The sequence below is a fragment of the Cavia porcellus genome, unplaced genomic scaffold (genome assembly GCF_034190915.1).
Source record: "Cavia porcellus strain 051 isolate PalLab524CR breed Dunkin Hartley unplaced genomic scaffold, mCavPor4.1 scaffold_17, whole genome shotgun sequence".
Classification (NCBI taxonomy): Eukaryota; Metazoa; Chordata; class Mammalia; order Rodentia; family Caviidae; genus Cavia; species Cavia porcellus.
In genome coordinates this window covers 27,763,801-27,791,328 of record NW_026947500.1, presented here as the reverse complement: position 1 = coordinate 27,791,328, position 27,528 = coordinate 27,763,801, and the positions used below count along the sequence as shown (strand labels likewise).

The window sequence follows — 27,528 nt, the reverse complement described above, 5'->3', positions numbered from 1 at the left end:
CCAATCTTATTTTAAAAAGGAAAGAAAAAACTCAAATTCATGCAATAAGGTATGAAAAAGGTAAAATCAAACTACGGACCCACTACAGACCCTGTTGAAATACAGAAGATCATCAATACCTATTTCAAAAACCTCTACTCTCCAAGGCTTGATAATACAGAAAAAATGGACAGATTCCTAGAAACATATGAATTACCAAAGTTGGGTTAAAAAGATGTAAAATTGCTGAATAACCCAATTTCAAATTAACAAAATTTAAAATGTAATTAAATCCCTACCAACAAAGAAAAGCCCAGGTCCAGATGGATTCACCGCGGAATTCTACAAGAAATTAAAAGAACATTTAATGCTGACACTCCTCAAACTCTTCAATGAAATTGAAAGAAACAATTCTCCCTAACTCATTCCTGGAAGCAAACATTACTCTAATATCAAAATCTTGAGAAAGACCCAACCAAAAAAGAGAACCACAGGGCAATCTCTCTAATGAACATAGATGCAAAAATTCTCAATAAAATTTTGGCAAACAGAATGCAGCAAATCATCAAGAAGATTATACACCATGACCAAGTGGGATTCATCCCTGGAATGCAGGGATGGTTCAACATATGCAAATCAATAAATGTAATCCACCATATCAACAGAGCCAAAAATAAGAAACACATGATCATTTTTGTAGATGTAGAAAAAACTTTTGATAAGATCCAACACTTATTCAAGATAAAAACTTTACAGAAAATTGGAATAGATGGTCTTTACCTCAGTATGATAAAAGTCATCTATGACAACCCAACAGCCAGCATCATATTACATGGCCAAAAACTGAAAGCCTCATTGGTCATCAGGTAAATGCAAATTAAAACAATACTGAAGTTTCATCTCACTCCAGAAAGAATGGCCAGAATAAAGAAAACTACCAACAACAAATACTGGAGAGGCTGTGGGGAAAAAGGAACTCTTCTGCACTGTTGGTGGGAGTGTAGACTGGTGCAACCACTGTGGAGGTCAGTCTGGAGATTCCTCAAAAAGCTTAGGTTGGAAGTCGCATTTGACCCAGCTATTCCACTTCTGGGCATATTCCCAGAAGAACTGAAAGCATCATACTACAGTGATATATGTGCACCCATGTTTATAGCAGCACAATTTGTAATAGCCAGATCTTGGAAACAACCTAAGTGTCCATCAACTGAGGAATGGATAAAAAAGTTGTGGTATTTTTATATAGTGGGGTACTACTCAGCAATAAAGAATGATCACATTGAGATATTTATAAGAAATGGATGCAACTCGAGACCATACTCACAAGTGAAATAAATCAAACTCAACATGTGTGAATATCGTATAGTCTCCCTAGCGTAAGAGTACGTAAGAGTATATAAGATCCAAAAAATTCAGTAATTACAGTGAAAGGATAAGAATCTGCTTAAAGGGGAAAAATAGTATCTCAGGGAAAATGAGGAAAAAGAAAAAGGAAGGGAAAAGAAAAAATGTCTAAAATTATTTAGGATATCTTAGGATAGCTAATACGGTTGTGCTACAAACTCTATTAGTTCTTGGAACAAAATAGTTAACATTCATAGGATTGAAACGATTGTGTATATTATTGTATGGCGATCTGAGGAACTCTTGAAGATCATTAAACAACCCTAGTTATGCTCCTACCACCTTGTTTTGAAGCCTGTACCATCAGTGTTCTGGGCTCTTTGCTATTGTTGTTTATATGTCTTTTTCGTTTGTGTTTTTCTAGGAATTTGTTTTGTTTGTCTTGGTTTGTTCTATTTTCCCCTCTAACACAAAAAGGATAGATATACATGTAGAGACTCACACATGGGTAGAACGTCTAAACAGTTTAATGAGAACTGATTATATAACGCACGATGAAATGAACAGCTACTTTGAAGAAAAAGAGACACAAAGGTACCCAGTGCTGATTCCATAGCATCATGATGTGAAATCTAGCAATACTATTATTCTTTATTCAGAATGATTTTAGTCTGTTTTGTTTTGTTTAATTTCAACATACATAAAGGTATGGACAGCTATTTTGAAGAGAATGAGAGACACTATGACAGCCATTGTTGACTTCTTTATTGTCTGGTCTTGAAGGCCTAAATGCCTTTATCATCCTGTTCTGATCAGTTCTATACCATGTTGTTTTATATGAATTCACTGTATGTGAAGACACGGACAACTATTTGGAAGAAAACAAGAGACAATATGATAGACAGTGAAGATCTCCAGTTGTCTTGCTTTGAAATCTGTGTCTCTTACATTGTTATCATACGATCTGTTTAGTTCTGTTTTATGTTTAATTTTACCTTCCTTAAAAATAAAAATAAAAAACTAAAATGAGCCCTTTATCCTCCGAGCTGTATGTCAGGTACTTTGTCCCAATGCTGTACAGATGGTTAAGAGAGCGGCTGATAAGGATGGTGTGGTTTGGAGTACTTCCACACACGTCTTCCAAAGCACATGTGTGCATCATTCTGCTGCTAGGGCAGCTTTGCTGGGCCACAGAGCGTGCATTTGTTCAATAGTAAATACATCTATCAATTTTCCAGAGGGTCAGTTTACACGCTCCTGAGTCGAGTTCCCTGCTGTTGTCAAAGCTTGGTGTCTTTTGCCTTTTGCATTTTTAGTGCTCTGGTGGGTGTGTGATGGTATCATAAGGTAGTTTCACTTTTCATCTCTTGGTGACTAATGAATTTAAGTGTCTTTTCATATGTTAATTAGACGCCTTCTTTTAAATTACCCCAGGTGACTGCTGATTTGATAGAGAAGCTTTCCCCTACGAATCAGGTGGCTCATTCCAACACATGAATGAAACATTATCAGAAGAAAGACATAATGATCCATCTTTCCCCTAGGGCTTACTTTGGGTAGCTATGTCCCACTTTAGTATCCCAGTCCAACAAGTAAATCTCACAAAGTTACAGTTACAAAAACTTTTTCGTGGAAGTCCTTCGGGGGCTCCTGGACAATTCTTTTCTGAGATGCCTGTCTTGGGAGAAGCCAGCATCTGGTTACATCTGGCTCAGAACCTTTTCAGAACTAATTAATGTAGCCCAGAATTGGCAGAGAATACTCTGGGCCTCCCCAGCCTTTTGTCCCCATTCTAGGGAAGCCCCTAGTGCTGTTATCAGACACTCTGGTCTTTGAGTATCGGGAACAGCCCCAACTCCCCCTCCCACCGGTCCCACCCCAACAGGTCCCATGGGTCCCTAGCCCACTAGTGTCAGGAAATCCCAAAACACAAGCTCACTTTTCACCTGGCGGGTGCTTAATGAGCATCTACTATGTGCTGCTCCCTGTGGGAGGTGCTGAAGAGTCTGCAATCCACAAAAGGGATGTGGTCCCTGGCACTGCCATTAACAGGCAAGGAGGAGAGTTGCAGACTAAACAAGGCCTTTAATTTAAAACCCATTATGAGCCTCCAGCTGCCGAAACACAATAAAGCACTCAGGCAAATTGTCCAGCAGTTTCTTGGTGACATACGCTTCTGTCCTGTGACCCAGTCACTCTAGTTAGAGGCGTCTATCAGAGAAACTCGCCTGGGCATAAACGATGTGATCTTGCAGCTTCACTTCCCAAGGACCCCCAATCTGGAAAGAGCCTACCATCTTTTCAGGATGGTGGATGTCCAAACTGATGTGTCCACACAGTGAGGGACTCAGCAACAAACAAGAAGACATCACCAGCGGGCATGGACACAGGACAGTGGACCATGATTTCATGAGAGTGAAGTTCCAGAACAGCAGAGTTATGCCACCGACTGTGTGTGTGTGTGTGTGTGTGTGTGTGTGTGTGTGTGTGTGTGTGAAAGCAGGAGGCCATTTTCAGGGGTAATGGATATATTCTATATTCTACTAGATGCATTAATTTGATCAAACTGTACCCGGCATCTGGCTATATGGTAATCACACCTCAACATCCAGTCACAAAGTGTGGTCAGTGCTGAAGGAGAGGGACAGACATCAGATGGTAGCTAGTGGGCACTCCTAGAGGGATGACATGCCCCAGAGGGTCTCTGCTCCAGTGACATTTAAACTAAGCAAAATGAGAAGGAGACCCAGGAAAAGAGTGCTCTGGGGAGGAGAGGCCCTGGGGCCACCGTGTGGGGAATGGCTAGGGAGAGCCTTCCGGAGCCACTGGTGACCTGAGGACCAGCAGGTCTGCCTCTCAGAACTCGGTGGCAGCTCTGCCTGCTCTCGCCTGGGGCTCTGCCTGTCCTGCTCTGTGGTTTCCTTAATATTTCCTTTCATCCTTTCATCCTGATGTTTTACCCACATGTGTAAACTGACTATAATCTTTTATTTGGGAACTGAGAGGACACAGAGAGGTAATTTTAGGATCCAGAATTGAGTCTGAAATGCAAAGTCGGGCTTTGCTTAGAGGCCACCCACATTTTCTTTCCGGGACCACTGGACTCTTAGACCCCTCATGCACCAGGCATAAGGACCAAAGTAAATGATGCAGGAGACCCCTCCAGGGCCTCTGAGGCTAGGGAGGGGACCCATGCTCCTTACTGAGGTCTTAGCCTTAGCCCCTCTCAGCAGGCAGCACCATCAGTGCTCAGTGTCCAAGGCACTCCAAACCGAAGCTGAGGGCTTCACATGCATTCAGCTGCAGACCGTGTCTAAGACCCGTCCTTTAGGGGCTGGGGGTTTAGCTCAGCGGCATAAGCACCTGCCTTGCAAGCAGGCGGTCGTGAGTTTGATCCCCGGTACCGATAAAAATGAAAAAGACAAAAAAAAAAAAAAAAAAAAAGACCCGTCCTTTAACACAACACAGGGCTTGTGCATGAGACCTATTTTAAAAGGTGACCTCCAACGCTTCCTTTCTACGGTGTTTCCAAGGGTCACCATTCTCAGACTCAAACCTCTTCATCTGATTTGGGCACAGAGGGGAGAGAGAGCATGCTGGATTTGGACTCCACATCCCTGCCCTAGAGTCTCGTCCTTGCCATCGAACTGCTGTGTGGCTTAAGGAATGACACTCAGCCTTTCTGGGCCTCAGTTTCCTTCTACTGTGCACAGCGAGGAGGCTGGGCCTGGCTGGCTCTCCTGTTTGAAGAATCCAGGACCCTCACAAACCTCTCTAAAGCCAGAATCACACCTGTTCCACTGGTTATTCCTAAAGTCAATGATAATCATCAAAACAGTTTCCCCTTTGAGATGAAAGTTGGGGGGCGTCTGTGAGTACACAGAATGGGGTTAAATTCAGCATATCCTTCAGCTGACTACTTGGAGCTTTGCCCAAGGGAGAGTGTTAAGTTGCTTCTCTTCTTAAGGAGTATTGTTTAATCCACAGCCACAATGGACTGTCCGCAGCATGAGGCGCTACTGATATTAAAATACTGGTTAAGGAAGAGCCCAGGATGACCATCACTCAGCAAAATTAAATCAAAATGGTATCAGAAGTCTCATAAGTTGATAGCTCTGATCTAAAATCTTCTAATGGAGCTGGGGATATGGCTCAGGGGCAGGGTGCTTGCTTAGCATTCAAGAGACCTTGGCTTCCACCCACAATGCAATCAATCAATCAATCAATCAATCAATGAGATCTTCTAGAATCCATTAAGAACTCTCTGGTACTTTAAATACTGATGGTAGGCCAGGTGTGGTGGCACAAGCCTACAATCCCAGCACTCGGGAGGCTGAAGAAGAAGGGGCGTTGTGAGTTTGAGGCCAGCCTGGGCTACAAACTGAGTTCAAAGCCAGCCTGAACTGTCTCAAAAAGAAGAAGAAGAAGAGGAGGAGGAAGAGGAAGAAAAGAAAGGCTGATGTTAAACAGAAAAACAACGAACTCCTCAATGGAACCTGTGTGTGTGACGGCATGTGCCTTTGATGTTACGTGACAAGGTGGCACTTCCCCCCCGTGACTTACACCTCTCAAGCCTATGATCTCAGTCACCTGATGAGAAAATTTTCAGTTGTGGACAGTCTACAAAACAACCAGCACCTCACAAAACTGTCAAGGGCAACCAAACTAAACATCTAAGGTACTGTCACAGCCCAGAGGAGCCACAGAAGGTGCTCGTGGTCCTTGATGAAATCTGGGGACACAAAAGGATGCTAGGAAGACACCAGCCTGTCTTCACACACTCTGACTTGTGTGCAGACAGAGGCTGGGGGTATCTGAGGTTCAGAACTGACTACTTTAGGGCTCCAACTCTACCACAGGACCCACCTTGACCAAGGTCATAACAGGGTCCCCCGTAGCATTCGCCCCTGTTTCTGCTCCCCTTCACCCCGAGCTCTTGATCTGCTCTCTCTGTGGCTGCTCACTGCTCAGGAAACACAGCACATATAAAGGATCCCCGATTATACTTCCCTCCTAATAGCTCACATCAATAGCTCCCTTTTCATGACAAGCGACAAACGGCACATTCAGACTTTCAAGCTGAAATGCCATGCAAATGCATTAACAAATTCATTACACACCAGAGGCCATGTGTGGGCAGAAGTGATTTCAGCCGGGTGTGAAAGAGAGAGGATTAAACCTTGGGTGTTAGGGGGATGTTTGCTCACCACACCCAGAGGGCAAGGGAAGTGTTCTCAGGAGGTGCCTGCCAGCCCTGAGGGTTGGGGCCTGCATTTGCTGAGGCCTCGTGGGCTGTGCTGTGCGTGGGAACCGAAGCCCAGCCAGACCACTGCGAAAGGCTCAGAGGAGCCATTGTCCCCACGGGCTGCAACAAAAAACGAGAAGCTGAAATTACTAGGCTAGGCAGCTACTGTACATGCAAGTCCCCTCCAAGGACCAAACAGATGAAACTAGTAATTTGTCTACCTAATGGCCATGTGACCATTGTCAAGGGGCTCTCTGGGGACTGGGAAGGCTTTTAATGCTTCATTACACAGTGTGAACACCCTGGCACGTGTGCTGGGTGCTGAAGGCAGCAGACTGTGACCGAGGCTGTGTGTGCCAGGCAGACACAGAGCGTGGGACAGATGTAGCTCACACAACCCACTTGGGCCTCTTGGCTGTGGCTCCCAGCAGCAGCCAAGCAATCACAGAAAGCCACCTTCTCCCTGGAGAGCTGGGGGCAGCAGCTGAGCTTTAGTGCCTGGCGTGGAGCCAGGAGTAGTCTGAGTCCCAGAGTCCTCTGCCTGGCCGGGCTAGGCAGATCCTTCTGGATGGAGTCACAGAACACTCTTGGTTGTGTCGGCTTGGGCCATTTCTTGCTCTCTCTATGCCTCAGTTTCTATGTTTGTCAAAAGGAGCTGCTAACATTACGAACTTAGCAAGTGGTCTGTAACTCAACAGAGCCTGGAACAGAAGGGAACTGTCAGTGAGTACCAGCTACCGCCTATCTGTCCGTCCATCTGTTGTCCACGTCTGACTTTCACTGACCCCTGCTGAGCTAATGCTAGAGACATTAATGAGATATAGTTCTTGGCGCCCAATGAACAAAGCCCACCCAAGACGCGGTAAGTGCAATTAACTGAGGCCTAATTCATTGCTGCTCTGGAAGAGGTGGGAGCTCATTCTGAAGCACAAAGGGGAAGAGGACTGGGCTAAAGTACAGACAGACCCACACTTGGCACCTAGGATTCATTTCCCAGAACTAGAGGCCTTTTACCGTGCACTTGACAAGGTAAATCCAGAGACACTGTGAACATTTTGGCAGCTAGCGGGGGCTATCCCGTGCCACTGCTCCTGGTAATGCGGTGATCGCACATTCCCACACATTCCCACACAGCGGGAGATGCCTCTATGTCCGGCTGATCAGCACTGCACTGTGTATCCAACTGCAGAGCTGAAAGACAGTTTCCTCAACTTCGCATCACGGCACAGAAGAGAAACTCATGCGTGGTCACTTCCACAGAGCATCAGGTTCCGACCACAACCAATATTCACCCGTCACTGCAAGGGGCATGGCGGTCAGCAGGGCAAGGCCACCTTTCAGCCTCCACACGATACAGGGGCAGGCTGCCTACCAGATAGGTCATTGCTACTCATTGCTATTGCTGCTGTCATTGGAGGAAGCCGACCCCCTGGGAATGTCCACAGAGAATCCACTCGCCCAGGTTAGAATGCACCATGCCATGCCACGCCACTCGGATGGCAGCTGGTGTGCAGGCTCTGGCTTGCCATTGTTATTAACATGCTCAAAAACAGACCTCCTAAATCACAGCTTCCTTCAATAAATAGTGCTGGGACAACTGGAGAGTCACATGCAAAAGAAGAAGTTATATCCCTGGCATAGTTCACAAAAACATAAAAAAGAGTGAAGCTCGTCCTGCCCTTACTCTACATATAAAAACTAACTTGAGATGGATCAATGATCTAAATATAGACTGAAACCACAGAACTTCTAGAAGAACACATGGATGAATCTTCATGACCTTGGATTTGGCAATGGGTTCTCAGAGTTGACACCAAAGGCACCAATAACAAAAGAGAAAGTACATCATTGCACATCATGCAAATTCATTTCTTTGGTGTATCAAGGGACCGTCAAGAAAGCGAAAAGTCAACCTAAGAATGGGGGGAAATATTTGCAATTCATACAACTGGGAAGGGCTTCACGTTTCATCTGTATAAAGAACTCCTAGGACTCCACAACCAAAGGACAAAACTCAATTAAAAAGTGAGTGTTGTCCAAATACCTCCTGGGAGATGACCAACAAGTCTCTGTAAATTAGTTACTAGGAAAATGCAAAACAAAACCAGAAGGAGGTACCACACAATATCTGATAGGGAGGCTATTGTTTAAAAAAAGGAGAAGGAACCGATATTAATGAGGATGCAGAAATGCTAGAACACTTGTTCACTGCTAATGGCACTGTAACAGGAAGGTCACAGTGGATGGAAATCATTTTGGTGGCTCTTTAAAAAGTTAAAGAAGCATGACTATATAACCCAGCAACGTCACCACTAGACACGTGCCCAAAAAACTGAAAACAGGGTCTCAAACCAACATCACTCTGTAAATTTTACTGTGGCTTTATTCAAATTTGGCCAAAGGTGGAAATACCCCAAATATCCATTGGTGGATGGACAGATAAATAAACAAGCTCAGGTATATTCCTTGCTCTCTCTGGGCCTCAGTTTCCACGTTTGTCAAAAGGGGCTGCTAGCATTATGAACTTGGCAAATGAACATTAAAGGAGCTGATTTAAGGAAAGGTCTGCAACTCAACAGCCTGGAACAGAAAGGCATGGCAGTGAGTGTCAGCTATCGCCTGTCTGTCCATCCATCTATCTGTTCCCGTCTGAATTTCACTGAGCCTTTTCGGGCTACGGGCTAGAGTCCTGGGTGAGAAAGGGAATATTACTCAGCCACAAATAAGTGCAGGACTGATAGCGGTTACTATGTGGAGCAAGCTGGAAAACACGCCAAGTGAAACCCACAGATGACAGGCATGTAGGACACACGGAAGCAGAAGATACAACCTGTCAGAGAGAAGTGGCCGAGCTCCCTGGGGCAGGGGAAGCGGGTAGCAAAAAGTGAATCACTGTTGACTTGCAGAGATATTCTATGTGGGGTGAGGAGAAAGTTTTGGAAATAGTCCGTGGTGTTGTCTGAACAATACTGGGTGCGTCATTAACACCACAGACACTAACACTAAAATGACAATGTTGTGTCATAGACTTTATCACAATTTTAAAAACTCAAGAAACAAAAAGCAAACCATCCTCTCTGCCTGCTCTACCTCTCCTCAGGGACCTTTCCTCCTTCACCTGCTCAGGCCCCCAAATCTGGGGCCATCTGCTCCTCTCTTACTCTAGGACTCCGCATCTGGGGTGTCAGCAATTCCAGCATCTTACCTGGCCCCTCCCCTGTGACCCTAGAACAGCAGCTCTGGAGTAGGGCAGGAGCCCGTTCTCTGCAGAGCAAACAGGGACCCCATCCCAACCAGGCCGCCCGGTCCCTCACCTGTTCCAGGCCCTTGCAGCCCTATGCCTGCTGTCCGAGTGGTCACAGCAGTCAGAGACCCCTTTCACAGGGTCCCCTCCTGCTCTCCCCTCCTTCCACCTGCTCCCCTCTCTTACTGTACAGGCTGGCATCTGAAGCCACTGCTTGTTCCTGGAACTCCAGGTGTCACCGGATCGTACTCTGTGTTCCCTCTGCCTGTTACGCTTGCCCCTGCTCCTGCTGGGGTGCGGCTCGTGCCTCTGCTCAGAGCTCCACTCACAGCCTCCTTCTTTCCTGTCACCTTGGGCTGTCACCAGCCAACGTGCTAGATGTTGACATGGGCAGTCCAGAGAGCTTGGTCTGCTCTGCCCCTCACTGTGTGCCCAGGACCAAGAACCCAGCACCAGGCTACTGCAGGTGCTCGATTGCTCTTTATGGAAGGTGGATGAGCTTCAGGAGGGACAGCTCTTGCCGCTGCCCAGGGTGGGCAAATAGCACAGAGACCAAAGCATAGCACCTTGCCCAGAGTTCAAGTCCTCCCTGGGCCATCTACCTGCAGTGTGACCTTGAGTAAGGGATCTGTGCCTCAGTTTCCTCTTACACAAGAGGAAGACAATCACAAGGTCAAGCCTTGCTGGTTGTACACACCATCTTGCTCAGCTGGCTTCATTCCTCTTCCCTCCTCCTCCCTCTGTGACTGGAGGCCACCAATGGTTCCAGAGAACAGAGGTCAGGTTGGTTTTCAGAGGACAGAAGAGAGCTGGGCAGATATGCCCAGTGGGAGAGATGCTGCAATCCTCTCTACTTCCACCACCCTTGTGGGAGGTGCAGACAATGACTTTAGGGGTAAGCAGCTGATTAATAAACAAAGGAGCTGCTGAAGAAGGCAGCATGGGAGGTGGCTTCAGGGGTCAAGGTCAAGGTCAAGGTCACACAGCGGCAGGTAGCCAGGCTGGGATTCAGGACCAGAAGTCAGCTCGAAGACCCAGGCCCTCCAGAGCTGTACTACACGGAAACTGCTTCTCTCATTGCCTTGATGCCCAAACTGGGACAGAATGACCTTCTCTCGAGTTTCTGTCCTGAAATTCAGTGGCTTTTCTTCTATGAAACTGCAAATGTTAGTGACAGCCTCTGGCCTTAATCACATCAAGAGAGCTGCAAGTCAATCCAAGTCTTGGCCCCGGTAGGGTCTGCCGAAGAAGGGTGGTGCACCAGAGCCCTATGCCTGCCACTGGGGATGCCCACGCAAGGGAAGGAGGCAAGAACTCTGCCCACTAGCCAATCCACTACCCAGCCAAGACACGGGGGAAGGAGCGGAAGGGTCTGCCCTCCAGGAGGAAGGCTGGGGATCAGCTGCCTGAGAGGACCACTCAGATCTGTCCAGTTAGTTCCTCCACTGAGGAAGGCTCTGGATGCCCACGTCTGAGACGTGGCCTGGGCCCCCATCTGAAGGCGGCAAATACCAGCATGCTATCCGGGATAGGAAATAGCTCCCTGAGATGTCCTATCACTGGGGAATTCTGTGTGGGGTGGAATAAGAGAGTGCCAAGAACCTCACAGGAGCTGGACACAGGCACCCTGGCTCTAGTCTTGGTGCCAGTATTACTCTGCATGACCTCAGTTTCCTTATGTGATGGGCATGGTTCCACACTTCACAAGTGTGTAAAGCCCCGTGCTGAGGGCCTGGACTCAGCCAGAGTGCACACCCAGTGTGCATGGGGCTCACATTTCCAGCTGGTTCCAAAGGCGATGGGCCTTTTTTTTTTTTTTTCTTTACCTTGTGCTTAAAGCACCCCCTTGCTTGAAAAGCAGGGCAACTTGGCCACACCCCAGCGCAACTGCAGGTCTTGCCTCTCCTCTCTGCCTAGCGACATTTCTTTCCTTCTTTCTTTCTTTCTTTCTTTCTTTCTTTCTTTCTTTCTGTCTTTCTTTCTCTTGCGCCTTTAATTGGGGGAGTATACAGTGTCACTCGGAGAAAGAAGACGAATTGGGTTGTTTAAGAAGTACACGTCAGAACAAGTTTCTCCATAGGAATCCAGAAACCCAGGGGGAGGAGGAGAAAGAAGAAAAGGAGGACTTTCCGTGCTAAAGTTAGCAGCCCGGGGCTGCGGTGGCACTGATTGCAGGGCACAGACGCCTCACCCAGGCTCAGCAGGGCACACTCCACGGTGTCACTAAATAAAGCCCACTGCATGCTGGAGACCCCCATCGCGACCCCGCTCTGCGGTTTATTTAATAACCTCCGAACTGGGAGGAGAAGACCATCTAGGAAACATCGCTTGGGTCATTTATTTTAAAATTATTGGTATAAAAATATCCAGAGTCGTGATTTATGTGCAGGGCTGGTGGAGGAAGTCAGGGGCTCCCCCTCCCGTAGCCAAGCCTCATCAGTCTCTGCCTGTGCAAGCACCACGGCAGTTCCCATTATGCCTTCGAGTCCCAGTAGTTACTTTATATCGCAAATAAATCTTCAGAATAGCACGGAAATATTATGTGTATTAATAGCGCCTGTAAAAACATCCGAAAAACCTTGCATCCGCCTGAGCCGTGGATGCGGCCGACACGACCCGGGACGCTCCCCCGGGACTGGGAACAGCTCGCTCTCCGGCCAGATGCTGCCCCCTGGCGCGGGGCCCTCCCTGCGCCGCCCCTAGCCCCAGTCCTCGTCCCGCCGGGTCGCTCTGTCTGCCGTCCGTCTATCAGAGGCTCAGAGACCTGCGACCACGACGTCCCTCCCCTCTGTCCTCAGTAGGGAGCAACGAGGCCGGGGACTGTCCTCGTCACTGCAGGTGGGGGGCCCTGACCCCTCTCCGCGCGCGCCCCTTAGTTCCAGGGGAGCCCTTGTCTCGCGGTGTCCCCGACGCCCAGCTAGCGCGTTGGGTCCTCCACCCCCACCCCGCGCCGCTCGGGATACTCACGGGCTGCAGGGGCTTCCTCGGGGGACAGCCCCTCCAAGCCAATGTCTCCCTCCAGCATGGTGCGCGGCGCTCCCCGGCTCCGGCGCGCCCTGGACGCGCGGGGTCCAGGACAGGGGACGGCGAAGTCACACCGGGAAGTCTGCAGCGGCTGAGGGCTCGGGTCCGAGCCCAGCTCGGAGGGACCAGTCCCCCACTTCTCCCCAGAGGCAGGATGCAAAGCCGCGCGCGGCGGTGGAGCCAAACTTGGCCGCCTTCGCGCACCGCCGCGCTGCTCCTCCCCCTCTGCTTTTTGGTCCGGGGGTCCCGGGCGGGCCTCCCCGCCCCCCCGGGGGGTTACCTGCGGGCACCGCCCTCGCCCCGCCCCGCGCGTAGCACGACTAGCTGGTGGCCACCAGCGACCCGCGCGGGACTCTGGCGACTGCAGCCTCTGCGCTTGGCCCGCGGGTCCCGGCCCGCCCCCAGCCTCCCGCTCGCAGGGGCAATTCTCCCGGACGGTTTTATCAGTCGGGGCAGGCAGTGGGGCCCTGAGCCGCGGTGCGGGGCGTGCCTGCAGCCAGGCCCCAGGGAAGGGCGCCCACTGAGGGGGCCCCCACGCCAGCCCTGGCAGGGAGAGGCCCGGCAGGGGGCTTTGGTTCCGAACCCCCTTCCCTGGGCAGCAGGATCCTGACGATTGCCAGAGGAGGAGGCTGAAGTCCAGGGAGGGGAAAGAGCTGGCGGTCAAAGGTCAGGGGGGGCCTGAAATTGAACCCAGAGATTTTTAGCAGCCCCAAGCCCCAACAGAATTTGGGAGTCTGGATAAAAGGAGAACTGCTCTAAGTAGAGAGAAATCTTGCTGTTTGAAGATTCTAATTAACGGAAGCTGAGATAGTTTGACGTGGGGACTCTGGCCGGCACCCCGGACCCTTCGTCTTGTCCACTCCACGGCCACACGCTGCTGCCTGTGCAGCGCTCAGGGCCGAGAGCCAAGCAGACAGGAGCATGCAGGCACCCCAGAGCGAGCGAGAGCACGGCGGAGGCGCCGCCTGGGTATCTACAAACCTCACTCCTGACATCTCCAAATAAATACCGTAAATCCTGAAGAGGAGTACTTAAACAAAACGTTAGGCTTCTCTGTGGCCGCAGGAGGGTAGTGGATGGGGCAGCCAGTCTGACTTTTGGGAAGGTCACTTTACAACCGCTATGCCATTAGAAAGAAAGGAGCTGGGCTGGTGCCAGGGAGCTCGGGGTTGCCCACTGAGTAACACCCGCATTAAGGGCTTCTGCTGGGCCCTGGTGGGGACAGAGCAGTCACTCTGTGAGGGACACGTATGGAGGATGAGCAGTCCTCCCTGCACCCCCAGGCCTGGCAGCACTGGGATCTTTGTGCACTGCCCTGAGTGAACATAGAACATTCTAGCAGTAGAGTCACAAAGAAATGTCCCCCTCTGGGCTCCACCCAAGTACCACACTTAAGAGAAGGCCCTGTGGGAGAGTGAGGGGCAGTCTTCCTGCGAAGTCCTGACTCAGGAGTCAGGGGACAGATAGATACCTGATGGCATTCTTGACTCCCTGCAGCTGGGAGCTGGTGGAGAGCTGTGAGCACACATCTGCCTGCCCCTGGAGGGCACCGGAGGCTGTGTGTGACCGGGCCGTGCAGGTCCCTCCAGGGGCCACACTCTCTTTGTAGGACTTTAACATCTGACATTGGTTGTGTTGGGGTCAAGATAAAAACTCGTTTTTCTTGGAAGGCTCTGATAGCTAATGTGATACATAGCAATAACTCAGTTGTGTAAATATACAGAGAAAATTTTAGAATTCTTACCCCTGGAATGATGAACTATAAACCAGAAAGACTCAGGGGGGAAAAAATGTAAATATGTGCTGGGACTATTTTTAAAGCATCATTGTTTACCTTTTGGGGGCAGGAAGGGGCCATTATAGATTGAGCCAGCCTTAAAAAAGCACATTATTGAATGTATTATTATTAGCAGAAATATGTTAAGCAGCCGCTAATTCTTGTTGATTCATTCAGATTGAAGCCTCTTTTTCTGCTTTTCATTTTCTTGGTCCCATTAAATTGTACTGGGTTAAAACCTTTTAGCTGTGTCCAACATATGCAAAAACCCCAGACCTTAAATAAGATATTTTAGTGAGATATCTAAACCGGCTCATTTTTTAAAAGGTTGGTCTCTGCGGCTATTTTGGTAGATGTGATCATGGGAGGAGGACGCCAGGCTGGGCTGCCCATGTGGCCGGACCCAGGAGAATGGCTGAGAGAAGGCAGATCCAGAGCCCCCGTCTATTTGCTGAGGAGCCCCAGCTGCAGCCCCTCGGCCCCATGCTCATGATGGAAAGATATTTATGTCAGCAGCATAGCGGGAGAAGTGACCTGCGCAGTGAGACGGCCTGCGTGTCATTGTAACACACAGCCGTCATTACAGAATGCAGTAATCACGCTGCACAATGCTTGTAATTATGGGAAATGCTTTCCCTTTTCGGCAAGGCTGCAAGGGAGGGAGAGAAACAGTTTCTGGGGAGGCTGGGGCCAGGACACATCCCTGGGCTTGCTCAGGTTTAAAATAGGCTTTGCAGGGTGAGGCCCTGGACCCAGCTGGGGCAGGCCCTGTGCTCTCCTGATCTGCGGTCTTATCGGACTCTGGGGGCTGCAGTGACTCTGAGCCTGCAGTTGATTCATGGAGCCACTAACAAGACACTCAGGCTCCCTGCTTGATGGCAGGCACACAGCAGTGACTAGCAATGTGGCTAGCAGGGACATTGCTCACAGCCACAGCTCTTTGTGTGCCTCCCGTGTCCACGATCTTTTCTAGACCCTCAGATAAGCAGGAGACACGCAAGCTCCACACGCACCCTGCCCCCACTGTCAGTCTTCAGGACTCAGCTCAGGGTCACAGGTCATTTACATACTGATTTCTCACGGCCTCTGGGAATCTGTTTTCAGTTAGTTTGGCTCTTTGATCACCTGCTGGGGTGTGTGTGGGGGGGGTTCTTTCCTCCCCTGGCTGAGGGACCTGAAGGGCAGGCAATACATCTGGGGAAAATAAGCATAGGGTCTCAGTGTTGAACAGAGGAGGGCAACTCCCAATTGGAGCAGTTTGCTTCTCAGCGCCTCCACTTGTGTGTCTGTAAAATGGGCCTTGGCAGCAGTTCCTGTGAAGCTAAAACAAGAATCCAACTTCCAGGCTAGGGCCTGGTGTGTCAAAGGGCATTGTTTTTTTCTATCAGTCCGCTGCATGAGGATGTAGGGGTGCAGGTGAGAGCCCATAGGGGTCCCTGACCTGGAGCCTGGAGGTTTTCAGGTTGTGGGTGGGTGGAGAAGTGGGCGGCTGGGAAGGGATAAAAGCAGCCTTCCGTCATGGTAGGTGAGTGACAAGAGGCTGGGGGGGGGTGAGGGGGGTCTTTTTTTAATTTAAAACTTCCTGGCGTGAGATTCTCATAATGTAACATTAGCCATGCAGTTTATTACCGTGTCATTAACGTGTCCAGCAGTCACTTCCGTGTAGTTCCAGAACACTTGACTCACCTGGGAAACAGTCACTTAAGAGCAGTTACCCCCACTGTCCCAGGCCCCGTCCTGACAACCCCTAATCTGCTCTTTTCCTGTTGATTCATCCCTTCTAGACCTCTTGTGTAAATGGAGCCGTACAGGATGCGGTCTAGTGCGCCTGGCCTCTTGTTCCCTGTGTTTCAGGGCTCACTTCTTCCCATGGCTCAATACCAGGCGTGGCGTGGCTGTGCCAGGGTTTGTTTGGGCATTTATTTCTTGGTGGACACTTGGGCCATTTGCAGGGTTCTCTAGAAAGGACTGGAGAGGTCCCACCTAGGCACTTGCTGGGACTGGGACAGGACAGTGGCCAAGGTGGCCAGGATCTTGGTGGGTGTGGGGCAGACAGGCGAGGCAGGGAACAGCTGGGTCGCTTCCCCTGCAGTCTCAGTGGCTGCTCCCCACTGGACCAGTAGAGCGTACAGCGACACCCTCCACCCCGCTGTGGACGGCCTCTGTGGGCTCAATCTCTAGAGGGGCCCAGGGTCAGACGAGGCCAGCTGCCCATCTGTGCTTCCCCACGAAGAAGTCTGTTTATTTAACAAACACTTAGGAAGGAAAGATTGTGTAACAGGCTGTGTTCCAAGCTCCTTAGAGATGTCTGCAGAGCGAGTCCACAGAGCAGTTCTAGGAAGTATGAGTTACTGTTATTCGCATGTTACAGATAAGGAAACTGAGGCCCAGAGAGGTGAGGTCCTGGGGCAGAGGTCACACAGCAGTGACGGCTCTGGGATTAGAATTTGGGCAGTCTGGCTCCCGAGTCTGCTCTACCCAATATTTCCCAGACGGAGTCCCAGGGCTCCGGATCTGAGCGCCTCCTGTGCCGAGATTACGTTCTACTTTTCATTAATCCAACTCACGGTTTCCAATTTTACTTTTATTTTTCAACAGTGCTAAAATATACCTAACAAAATCTATCATTTTAACTATGTTTAAGTGCACAGTTCGGGGCGTCTGAGTCCATTCAGGCTACCACTGATAGCTCATAGCCACACCCCAGGCCACCACCAGAACTTCCTCATTCCCCCAAACTGAAACTGTCCTGCTGAACCGTGGATTCCCATCTCCCTCCCCAGCCTCAGGCGCCCCCCATCCTGCTTCCTGTCTCTGTGGGAGACTAAGGACTCTGGGGGCCTCCCAGAGATGGAATCCTGCAGGATTTGGCCTTTGGTAGCTGGTTTATTTCACCAAGCATCTTGTCTTTGAGGTCCAGCGATGCTAGCACATGCATTGAATGTCATTTCTATTTCTATCTTGAATGGACTGTGGGGCCGGGGATTTAGCTCAGTGGCTTAAGCCCCTGCCTGGCAAGTGTGAGGTCATGAGTTCGATCCTCGTTAGCAAAAAAAGGGGACTATCACCGTTGGAATTACAAAACTAAGAATCATTGGCCATGACAGAAGGTGATAATCTAACCAAGCATGGTAATCATGAGATCTTGTGGTCTAACCCACCTGGACCCCGATGGGAGCAACCAGGGTGGGCGGGCAGGCAGCAAGAGACCTGTGATGCCCCAGCCAAGACTTCCCTCAGAAGACCTCGAGGGAAAATGAGCACGGAACTGTGTTCTCATCACGTGCCGCAGGTCCCCTGCCGGGTGATTCCTTGAACCATGTACCTGGGGCTCCCTTTGCACCAGGAAGAGCATGGGTTGTTGCTGGTTGCTGAGCTGCATTATCGAAAACACAAAATACTGAAGGGCTCTGTGGGCTTTCTGGGTTTTGTAAGCTGACATGAGACTGTTACACTTGTCATCTGCCTTGTAATACCCTTGGTGGTGGCCCAGGCTCAGAGAACTCCCATCATACAGTGCAGCCACAATGAAACATTCGCCTTAGGAGTTTTGTCTGTATCATTACCTCAAGTGTTTGACGTCGGGATGATTATTCCCATTTGCAACCTTGGAAACCCACACGCAGAGGGTAAATGGATCGTCCGTGTCCACACAGCTGGCAGTGGCACACCCTGGATTCCATCCCAGGTCCAGTTGGCTCTGGAAATTCTGAGCCCAATGCTTTTTCTTCAGCACCATCAGGCCTTCATTTATCTCCCTGGATTTTGAAATCAGCTGGGCTATATCCCCCACAGCATTGTAACACATTATTACCAGAAGTAGCAAGAAGTCTATCGAAACACTAGGAAAAAAAACGCACCCGTGGTCCCTGTAATTTACTCTGGGTACAGTCTGTACTCTGGACACCTAGACCTTTCCTCAACCTTTGGTTTGTTTGCTTGTTTGCAGGGATGAGGCAGGTGAAAGGCCCCGGGACACCAGCAGGGAATGTTCCAGAAATGGCTAACATCTAGCCTTCCTGGCTGCTCATCCTGCTGGAGCTGCGGAGATTAAACTAACTCTAATTATGGAGCAAATATTTGCCCTTACTATGCCATCAGAGGAAACACAGCACAGGTATTTTATTAAAATAAATAATACGAATGCCATGGCTTGTGGCGGTAAAAGGTGAGGTGACCGAAGGGAGATGGACTTCCAAGTTACTGGAAGGAGATGTACACAGAAAGTTCCTGCTCCAATGGAACACGCGTGGTGGGCTTTCTACCCAACACCCACAGGAACAATCATCGCCCTAGACAGAGATGCCAGGCTATCTCCAGCAGTTGGTGGGAGGTGCCTCTCAAGGCGAGGTTAGGGTCACACTGAGTTTCACCGGAAAGTAGGTCCACTCTGATCAGTCGCAGAATCTGCTTCTCAGACCAGGGCCCTTTTGAGGAGCTTTGCTAACAAAAACATTTACCATCACCCTGTTTTCCCACCTTGAGAAACAGCCCGTAGAGTGGCTTGCAGGGCCAGCCTTTCTGGAACTGTAGGACAAAGCTCAAAGTTACCGGGGCTTTTTGGCACAAAGGAGCAGAGTTAGTCCCCAATGCCCCTCACCCTCTTCTTTAATATGGGTTTAGGAGCCAACTGGCTCAGCCTCCTCCCTAGAGGCGGTCAGCAGCCTTGAAAGGGTCCCTTAGGGGCGTCTTCCCTGACCCCTTTCAGCCATGGCATGCAAATGACAAGTACTTTGAGAGGAGACAGCTCACAAAGCCCTCCTTTCCAGAAGCCGATAACACTTTCCCAGACGCAGGCTGGGAATCTGAGAAGGAAAAGCCAAACCTGACCTCAGATATCTCCAAAGGGCTTAGAGTGGCCGCGCCATTCTGCCCATGCTCCCTTGTGCCCCAAGTCTTGGGGTGCACAAAGCTGCAGTGCCGCAGTCATCTCTGGGGACACCCTTGGGGCGGAGCAGACTTCCTTTGTCTTTGAGAGACAGGGTAGGTCCATGTCCCCAGGCCACCCTAGCAAGGGCTGACAATGTCTGCCTCAATGACACACTTAACGCTGTGACATTCAGAAAATGGATTCAGACTGCACCCAAACAGACCTCAGGGCTGCACTCTGAGAGGGGTCCCCAGCTGGCCTCCCGCAGCCCTCCAGCACAGGCCTCTCGTCCAGCCAGCGGCATGCCCAGGGCTCAGGCCGGGGCTGGGCGCAGTGAGCAGGAGGCACCGATGACCCGTCAGTTAGCATTTCTGTGGTCCCTCGTGTTAAAAGTGTCTCGGGATTACCTGAGGTTTTCCTGCTGTAACCAAGCGCAGAGCTCAACTCTTGACTCGTCACCACCTGCACCAGGGCTGTCTCAACGCTGGGTGACTCCACGGGGCTCCATCAGGAGCCCCTTCTCCGACTTCAGCCTAAGACGAGGTGTGGCCGCCTTCTTTGCCAGTGTTCCCGCTGCTCATCGAGACATGTCATCATCTTGTGTGCACCTGGAAGGCCTGGGGCTGGACAGGTGACCCCTTCTCAAGGACATGTCCTTCTCAAGGCCAGGGTCCTGGAGCCTGAAAGTTGGACACCTAAGTGTCACGGGGCTGGTCCCTCTGAAGCTTCACTCCTCCCTGTGTCCTTGTGTCCTGTCCCAGATGTGTTTGTGCCTTGACCTCTGCTTCTTACAAGGACACAGTTATGTAGATTAGAGTTATCCTAGTGACCTATCTGAGCTTGATATTGTCCATCGTCATATGCTGAGGGACTGGGACTTCAACAGATGAACTCAGGGGGACACAATTCAGCCCATAGCAAGTTGTAATGAAAGGGCTATTTATGGAGATGTAGCCGGGGTTCAAAGACATCAGCAGTGTGTCCAAGCTCAGAGGGTGATAGGGACGTGGGGTCACGTGGATTCAGGCTGTTAAGGCCAGGCCATTCCCCCTCCGGGGCGGAGGGCAGAACAGGGGCGCTAATGGACGCTGCATGTGGCATGGTGTGGGAGCCGTGTCCCCAGCTGTGTGCTGTATAATAAACCAAAGCAAAATAAAACAAACAACACACTGGTCAGCTGGGCATGCTCTTGCCAGTCAGGACGGCTGGGACCGACTGGTGGAGTTTGCACATGCCGCTGTCTGGCAGGGCTCCCGGTGGCCTGGACTGCTGGCTAACATGTTGGTCCAGAGATCCTGGAGGCTGTTCCATAGTGGTTTGTCCAGGACAGCATGGAGCCCAGAGCCAGCATGTTCCCAGCTTGCTCACAAAGGGAGAGATTCCAGAAGGATCTGACCATCTCCTAAGGCCAAATGAGGTGTGATCCCTTTGGGGGCCCCAAGCCGTCTAAGTCTCTGTGCTAGGGATAACTTGAATCACCCCAGAGTGCCTGAGGACCAGACCTCTGAGACTGGCCCAGCCACTTGAGGTTGGAGCTGTCACTGCCACATAGAGATACCAGCTTCTCTGTGCCCTCTTTTGCAGCTGTGGCCTACCCTCAGGCAGCTGTCCTTTGGGAGCTCCAAGGGGAGGAAGGGTGGGCATTTGTCATTCAGAGAAGAGGATGTCCAGCATCTAAACTCCCTTGCCATTGTCATTGTTGGTAGGTTACAGAGCCCACCACATAGAAGGAGGTCAGAAGTTTCTTTTCCCAGACAACTGGCCATGGACAGGTGACCCAGACCAGACCAATCAGATGCCTTCATGAACAACTCCAGCTGGAATCTAGGCAGGGCAGGCTGGGATGCCTATGTCATTCAGGTCCAGTGAGCAGCTACCGTGGTCAAGGAGGATCTTGCAGCAGCCTGGGGGTGTGACATTCACCCTTCCCATTTGACACCGTCCTGGTCTTCCAGCCCATTTGTTTCTGTGCAAAAAACCAGGCTCGGTTTCTGGTGCTTCCATCCAGAATCCTGACCTTGCATTGTGGCCCCAGGCATGTTCTTGCTCAGTGGTGCGGTGGGCTTCTGTCTTGGACAGGGTAAAATTATAGAATGGTTCCTCAAATTGGCTGCTGGGAGGCCCAGGACTGACAGAGAGGAGCCTCAGCAGGTGCTTAGAGCTGAGTGTCCCTCATCCCTGGGCCAAAAGGAAGTGGTCCCACTGGAAAGTGCCTACCTGCCTGTTTTCAACCAGCTCTTCCGTCCTGGGCGAGGCCTTTGCCCGTCTGTGCCTTAGAGTCCTTTCCCTGGAAAATGGGGCCCATGACAGCACCCGCCCCAAGGGCTCGAGCGAAGATCAAGTAAGATGGGGTGAGAAAACCCACGTCCTCCTCCTAGGAAGCACCAAATACTACTTTTAACGGTCTGCATATTTCCAGAAATGTGTATTCGGGATGCCTTCTCTTTGCAGGCATAATCCCAGGCTGGATAACCCGGTGAGGTTAGGGAGTAGAACGGGAGGACAGGGTATGGTGACACAGAGACTGAATCCACAGCACCTCCCCAGGGCAGGAGGTCCCCCGAGGTGGAGTTTGGGGGGAAGAACATCCCCCACCCCCACCACGGGCGGCAGTGCAAAGGCCCTGCAGTATCCCAGTGCTTGGCCTTCTCAGGAACCCCGGAGAGGGAGAGCTCCTGGAATCCTGTGGCACCCGTGAGTCATCAGGCTGCACTGAGTAAATGTTGATCCAGCCTATTTAAACGGAAATGCCTTATCGGTACCAAGCCCAGGGCAGCGAAAGAAAGCACACTCCATTGTGATAGTTCCCCTGCACCACGGTAGCCCGCACTGTGTGTGACCCGGCCTGGGCTCCATAGGAGGAACACGGTGCAACGTGCAACTGAGTGCTCACGCCTCCAAAGGCAAGGGGTAGCTTGGGCTGGCGTGGCGTGGGCTTGGGTGTTTGCAGGAAGACTGAGCCCCCGCTGGGTGTCTCACACAGGCGCTATGGTCACTCTGCCTGCAGCTCTGTGTTGCTTTTCAAGCTGCTGGGGGCCGGGGGGTTCTCTACATTGTGTGGAGGGGTGGGGTGGGGGTGGGGCAGGTCGAAGGGGACAAGATCCTTCTCCAAGAGGGGTGGGAGGAGAGTGATTAGATCCACCTCTGGGGCACCTGAGCTCTGGGTCTCTAGGTCATGCTCCTTCTACAGCCCAGGCCTGTGGGAGTCTTAGAAAGAAACAAGGAGAAAGAAAAATAAACAATAAAAAAAAATGTTTTTCAAGAAAAGAACAAGTGGCCTTCATACAAATTCAATCTGTTAAAATCTCATCCATCATTCAGTCACTCAACGAACACAGACTGGGTCCCTCCTCACTTGGACACAATGCTCAGAAACTGCAGTGTCCCCTGGCCCGGCCCCCAGGGAAGCATGAGCCCTGATGCCTCCTTGAGACAAACCACAGGGCCTGCAGAATCCTATGACCTGGCTTTGGAAGGGCTCGGGGCCTGCAGGGGCCAGACGTCACGCTGTGTAGACCAGGAAGCCAAGGCACAGAGGAAGAAAGCAGGCCCGAGCGTCCCTGGCTGGCTGTGGCCCCTCGGAGTGGCCTTTTACTTACTCGGAGGCCAGCTGACTGGGGCACGGACTGCATGGCCAGCCCCCACCCCAGGCGGCTCAGGGTGGCTGGGACTGAGCGCAGGCGGGCTGGGGAGCCAGTGACAGTGTGTTCGGGGGCTGGAGCAGGGCTCAGGGTTGAGCATCTATTCTGTACCATGCAGCTGATCCCTGACACTAAAAGGAAGGAAGGAAGGAAGGTAGGAAAGAAAAGAAAGAAAGGAAAAGGAAAGCATCTTCCGGGGAGGCAGAGGGGCCCCTGTTTGCTCTTCCCTTCTTCTGCAGAGAAGGATACGGATGTAATGGCTTGAGCTCAGCCAGCATCCTGGGCCATGAGGTAGATGCTCATATTGAACGTGGCAGACCAGCCTGAGAGAAGATCCTGGCCGTGTGACAGCATCCCGGAGCCCCGGCCCTGGGTGCCAATGCCTGATCTTTCAGATTGACAAAGACGGCCGCCACCCTTCTGAAGGTGCCACTTCTGCCTCTGGCTGCAGGTGCAGCAGAGGGGACCTCTGTGCCCCTCCCTTGGCCTGACAGAGATGAGCAAACAGTCCAAAGAGGGGCCTCACCTCAGGTCACAGAGCTCGTCTGACACAACGCGGTGCTCCAGACCGGAGCGGACACTGCTAAAGCAAACAGCCCTGCTACCTGTGTGAGGATCCCCCATGGACGCTATGCAGGGCTCAGCCAAGGGTTCCCGAGGGCCTCTCTTCCCCTGGAGCCTCTCCTCCTCCTCTTGGCACAGAGGGACATGGACTTTCTGGAAGTGGAGCCATTCCACTCCACCTGAGGTCACCAGGCCAAGCTAACCTTGTTTATACTAGAAGGTGACTGACTCTCCTGCCTTTGGGGGGTTGCCAGGGCTGTGACAGCCCAGTAAAGACTGAAGGATGTGGCTTCTTACACGTGACGGCGGGTCCTGGAGGGGTGGGGTGTTAAGTCACAGCCCTGTGTTACCAGCAGGCTCTCAGGCCAGATCCAAAGTACATGGGTTGTACAGTTAGAGTAGGAGTATCACTGACTCCAGGCGGCCTGGGAAGGAAATCTGGCCCAGGTGGTGCTTCTAAGAGACAGGGGCTGGCATCTGGGACCCTTTATCCCCCCTGGTGGATCTGACCTAAAGATTCATATCCAGAGGCCCTGGAGGAGCCGGACAGTGTCCCCAGCCCACACCGAGGAAGGACTCTGCAGAAAAGCCCAGCAACGATACCCTCTAGTTCCCTAGTGTGGCCATCCAATGGCTGCCAGGAGGACACAGGTCCACGGACCATGTCATTGCAGGGGTCTCTGAAGTGTGGCCCACTGTGGGGGCGACCCAGTAGGTATCCTCAGCCCAATTTCTCCTCCCTCTGTTTGACACTTGGAGAGCGAACCCCAAATGAAAAGGAGTCTTTCTCCAGCTGGTGCACTAGGGTTTTGTGGATCCTTAGTCAGCCTGTCTGGGCCCTGGGAATGGGCTTTGGGAAGGCAGCTGGCCCTGGATGCCCATCTGCCTCACTGGGGCCTCTGAGCAGGAGCCACAGAGGAGTCCCCCATCAGTCCTGCTAGCCCCTCCGGCTGGCCCCTGGAGCACTCCCTGCAGGATGGGGGATTGACTCACACCCTCCTGGCTCAGCCATTCACACCCTCATCAGTGGCAGGAACCCCTAAAGGCCAGGCACTAAAGGTGGGGCCGGCCAGATGGGTACCCGTCCTGGACCTGACAGCCAGCTTCCGGGGATGGACTTGTCTTCCGCATCACTCTCCCCCTCCCCACAAAGCGACCTCCTATGGGTCCCCCTGAAGAAGACCCTCAGAGGGGTTTCCACTCATCCTCCAGGGAGCTGAGGTCCAGGGTGTGGGGAACTGCCCACGGTCACCCAAGGAGGGACAGAGCCCTCGAACTCTCAGTCTCCCAGGCCAGCAACTTAGCTTCTGTGGCTCTCAGCTTTACCCCTCCGTGCGCAGAGACTGCAGCAGCCTCGGGGGCCCAGAGTCCTTGCTGTGTATGAATTCACGTGCTGTCCTTCCACCAGCGACTTCTGGGGAGACCCTGTGGCGGCCTCACTTTCTGATGAGGTAACTAAGGCACAGAGGGGGAAGCACCTTGCTCCAGGCAGCCCAGCTGGTACAGGAGCATCTGAGGCGATCCCAAGGGGTCGCTGAAGCCTGAGTCATCAGTGGCTTGGGGACCAACCTCACTGGGTGGCGAGAGGCTCAGCTCCCGCAGGGCAGTGCACTCAAGAGGGGTGGGCTGGACCCTCGAGACATGGGGCCACGTCTGGAGTCACTTCCAGATTGTCACATCAGACAGCAAGTGCAGCCGAGACCAGAGATGCTGCTAAACATCCCACGATGCATGAGGCAGCCCTGTGACAGCCTAAGTGTCACCATGAGGAGGATGGGAAACCCAGAGTTGTGGTCACATCCTCTGGAAGGCCGCGTGTCCCCTACACCAACAACCACTGCAAGCACCTCTTCTGCCCCTCGAACTGGGTGGTCTGGGCACCACCTGGATGCCACACTGTGGTCCTCCCCACACCTTTTGTAGGATCTGCCAGGGCAGACTGGCCATCCTGCCCAGGCCAGGCAGCCAGTGAGCAGCCTTGTCCTCCCCTCCCCTGGCCCTGCTTACTTGTCAGCAGGGGATCCCGTGTTGTCTCCTCTGCTGGTCTGTTCTCCTCCATCAGCCCCGTCTCCTCCATCGGACTCACTGCCCAGTGCTGGCTGAGCGGCAGCTCCTGGTGCCAGGATCGCCTGCCCAGCCTTGTGACACCTTCTACGGTCAGGCTCTCAGGCGAGGTGGCAAAGGCCACTCCCAGGGCTAGAAGAGTTTGTAAAGTGAGTCAGCTGGGCAAAAAGGTTCAAAGCCAGGTGGCCCGTGTAGGTTAATCACTTCTGTAGACGCTTTCCCGGGATCCCAGCAGACCCTGCACCGGCGGCCCTGCCTGTGGTCATATACGAGCTGGGACAGCTTCGCAGCAGAAGGACTGGTTCAGCCCTGGGAATCCTCCCTCACTCCTCCCACTGCTTCTGCTCTGAAAACTGGGGTGGCTGAAACAGAGTGGCCTCAAATCACAGCCGCTCCTAACTGTTACCAGCGATTGTCTATCTGATCGCCTCCTGCCCTCTCTGAGTGCCCCTCTGTCCCCATGCGTGGCCAGGCACCCAATGTATCTACCTCCTTGGCTGTCCTGGCCAGCCGTGCCTGGGAGCTCTGTGTCTCCATTTCACAGGAGGCGGTGGCAGGACCTAGAGAGGGCTCCCGGGGCCGGGCTGGCGAAGGACAAGAGAGAGAAGAGGAAGTTAGTCCGTCTCCTGTCGTCTGTGTGTTCGCTATCCCAGCTTAAACGGAGCGACACAGCAGAGACACTGAGTTCGAGATGCCTGAATGCAGCAGGCGCTCAGCTTGGGTGATGGTGCCAGGCAAATGTTTGTGGAGGGAGCGGTTTTGCCAGAGAACTTTGGCCAAGGTCATGGGTTGGACAGAGGACCAACCAGGTAGTCTGATCCCTGCAGCCTGGTAAGGAGACTCAGGTCCCAGGGCAGTGTCCTCAACTAGGAAGGGATGGTGCTGAGCAGTGGTGAGACCCACAGAGCCCACAAGCCACCTGCTCTGCCCAGTGAGCAGCTGTGGGCAGCAGGCAGGGGCAGGGGACGGACCTGCCCGAAGTCTGGTCTAGAGCTGTTGTTTGTGGTTCTAGAGACTGAGCTCAGAGTTTCCACATAAAGCCCATTTTAAAAACTTTTCATTTTCACACAGGATCTTGCTAATTTGCTCGCCCTTACACGCATGCTCCGTGCAGACATCATAGTCCCTGGGGAACTCTGCTCAGGCCGGGGATTCTCTGAGCTGTAGGTTAGGTGGTCCTGGCCCAGAGCACCCATGCCAGCAAGCTGAAGCTGTGTTTAGCATTTAAAGCCTCCTAATGGTCTTTAAACATTTACACTGGTTTTTTTATTAATACCAATTGCTCGAACGTGGCCCGCTGGTGATGTCTCTCATTTTGTAAATACTGTCAGGACAGGAAGGTGGTGCAGGCTCACAGTGCCAGCGGAGGCCAGCTGGGTGCAGAAGAAAGTTTGTGATGAATTCCTCGGGGGAGAAGAGGGCACCTCACACGTGGAGCTGCGAGGCTGTCCTTGCAGAAGTCCCCCTCTGTGCCCAAGCCCTGGAAGAAAACATTGCGGGCTGTCCCCGCTGGAAATCTGGAGCATGCAATTCCAAGCTGCCTCTGCCACCCAGGGAACAGACTGCCCAGGGAGAGGCTGGGTCCCCTCTCGGCTTTGCGAGTGTGTACTTAAAAGTGTCAGATGGTGTTTCTGCGCGGGAGTGATGACTGGCTTTGGATGGGGTTCCTGGGTGAGGGGCAGAGATGCAGGGTAAGTACCGCATTGCTTCGCGGTGTCCCGGGGGCCCAGCTTCGGGGCTGCTATAAACAACGAAATGTAATATTGCCTTATTTGG

General features: G+C 51.8%; 1 protein-coding gene across 10 annotated transcripts in view; it reads right to left on the bottom strand.

Moving 5' to 3' along the window:
• The window catches only part of Ano1 (anoctamin 1), a 164,961-nt gene extending 138,497 nt beyond the window's left edge, over window positions 1-26,464 (bottom strand). For 2 of the 10 annotated variants that reach the window (XM_063227676.1, XM_063227677.1), the window contains exon 1: window positions 12,780-13,115. In XM_063227676.1, coding sequence (XP_063083746.1) covers window positions 12,780-12,837 — 58 coding nt within the window. In that variant the 5' untranslated portion in view covers window positions 12,838-13,115. Of the gene's footprint in view, window positions 1-12,779; window positions 13,121-25,695; window positions 25,885-26,241 lie in introns of those variants that run through there. The other 8 variants (XM_063227673.1, XM_063227672.1, XM_063227670.1 and 5 more) reach the window with 8 other exon arrangements.
• Between the last annotated feature and the right edge of the window lie 1,064 nt (window positions 26,465-27,528).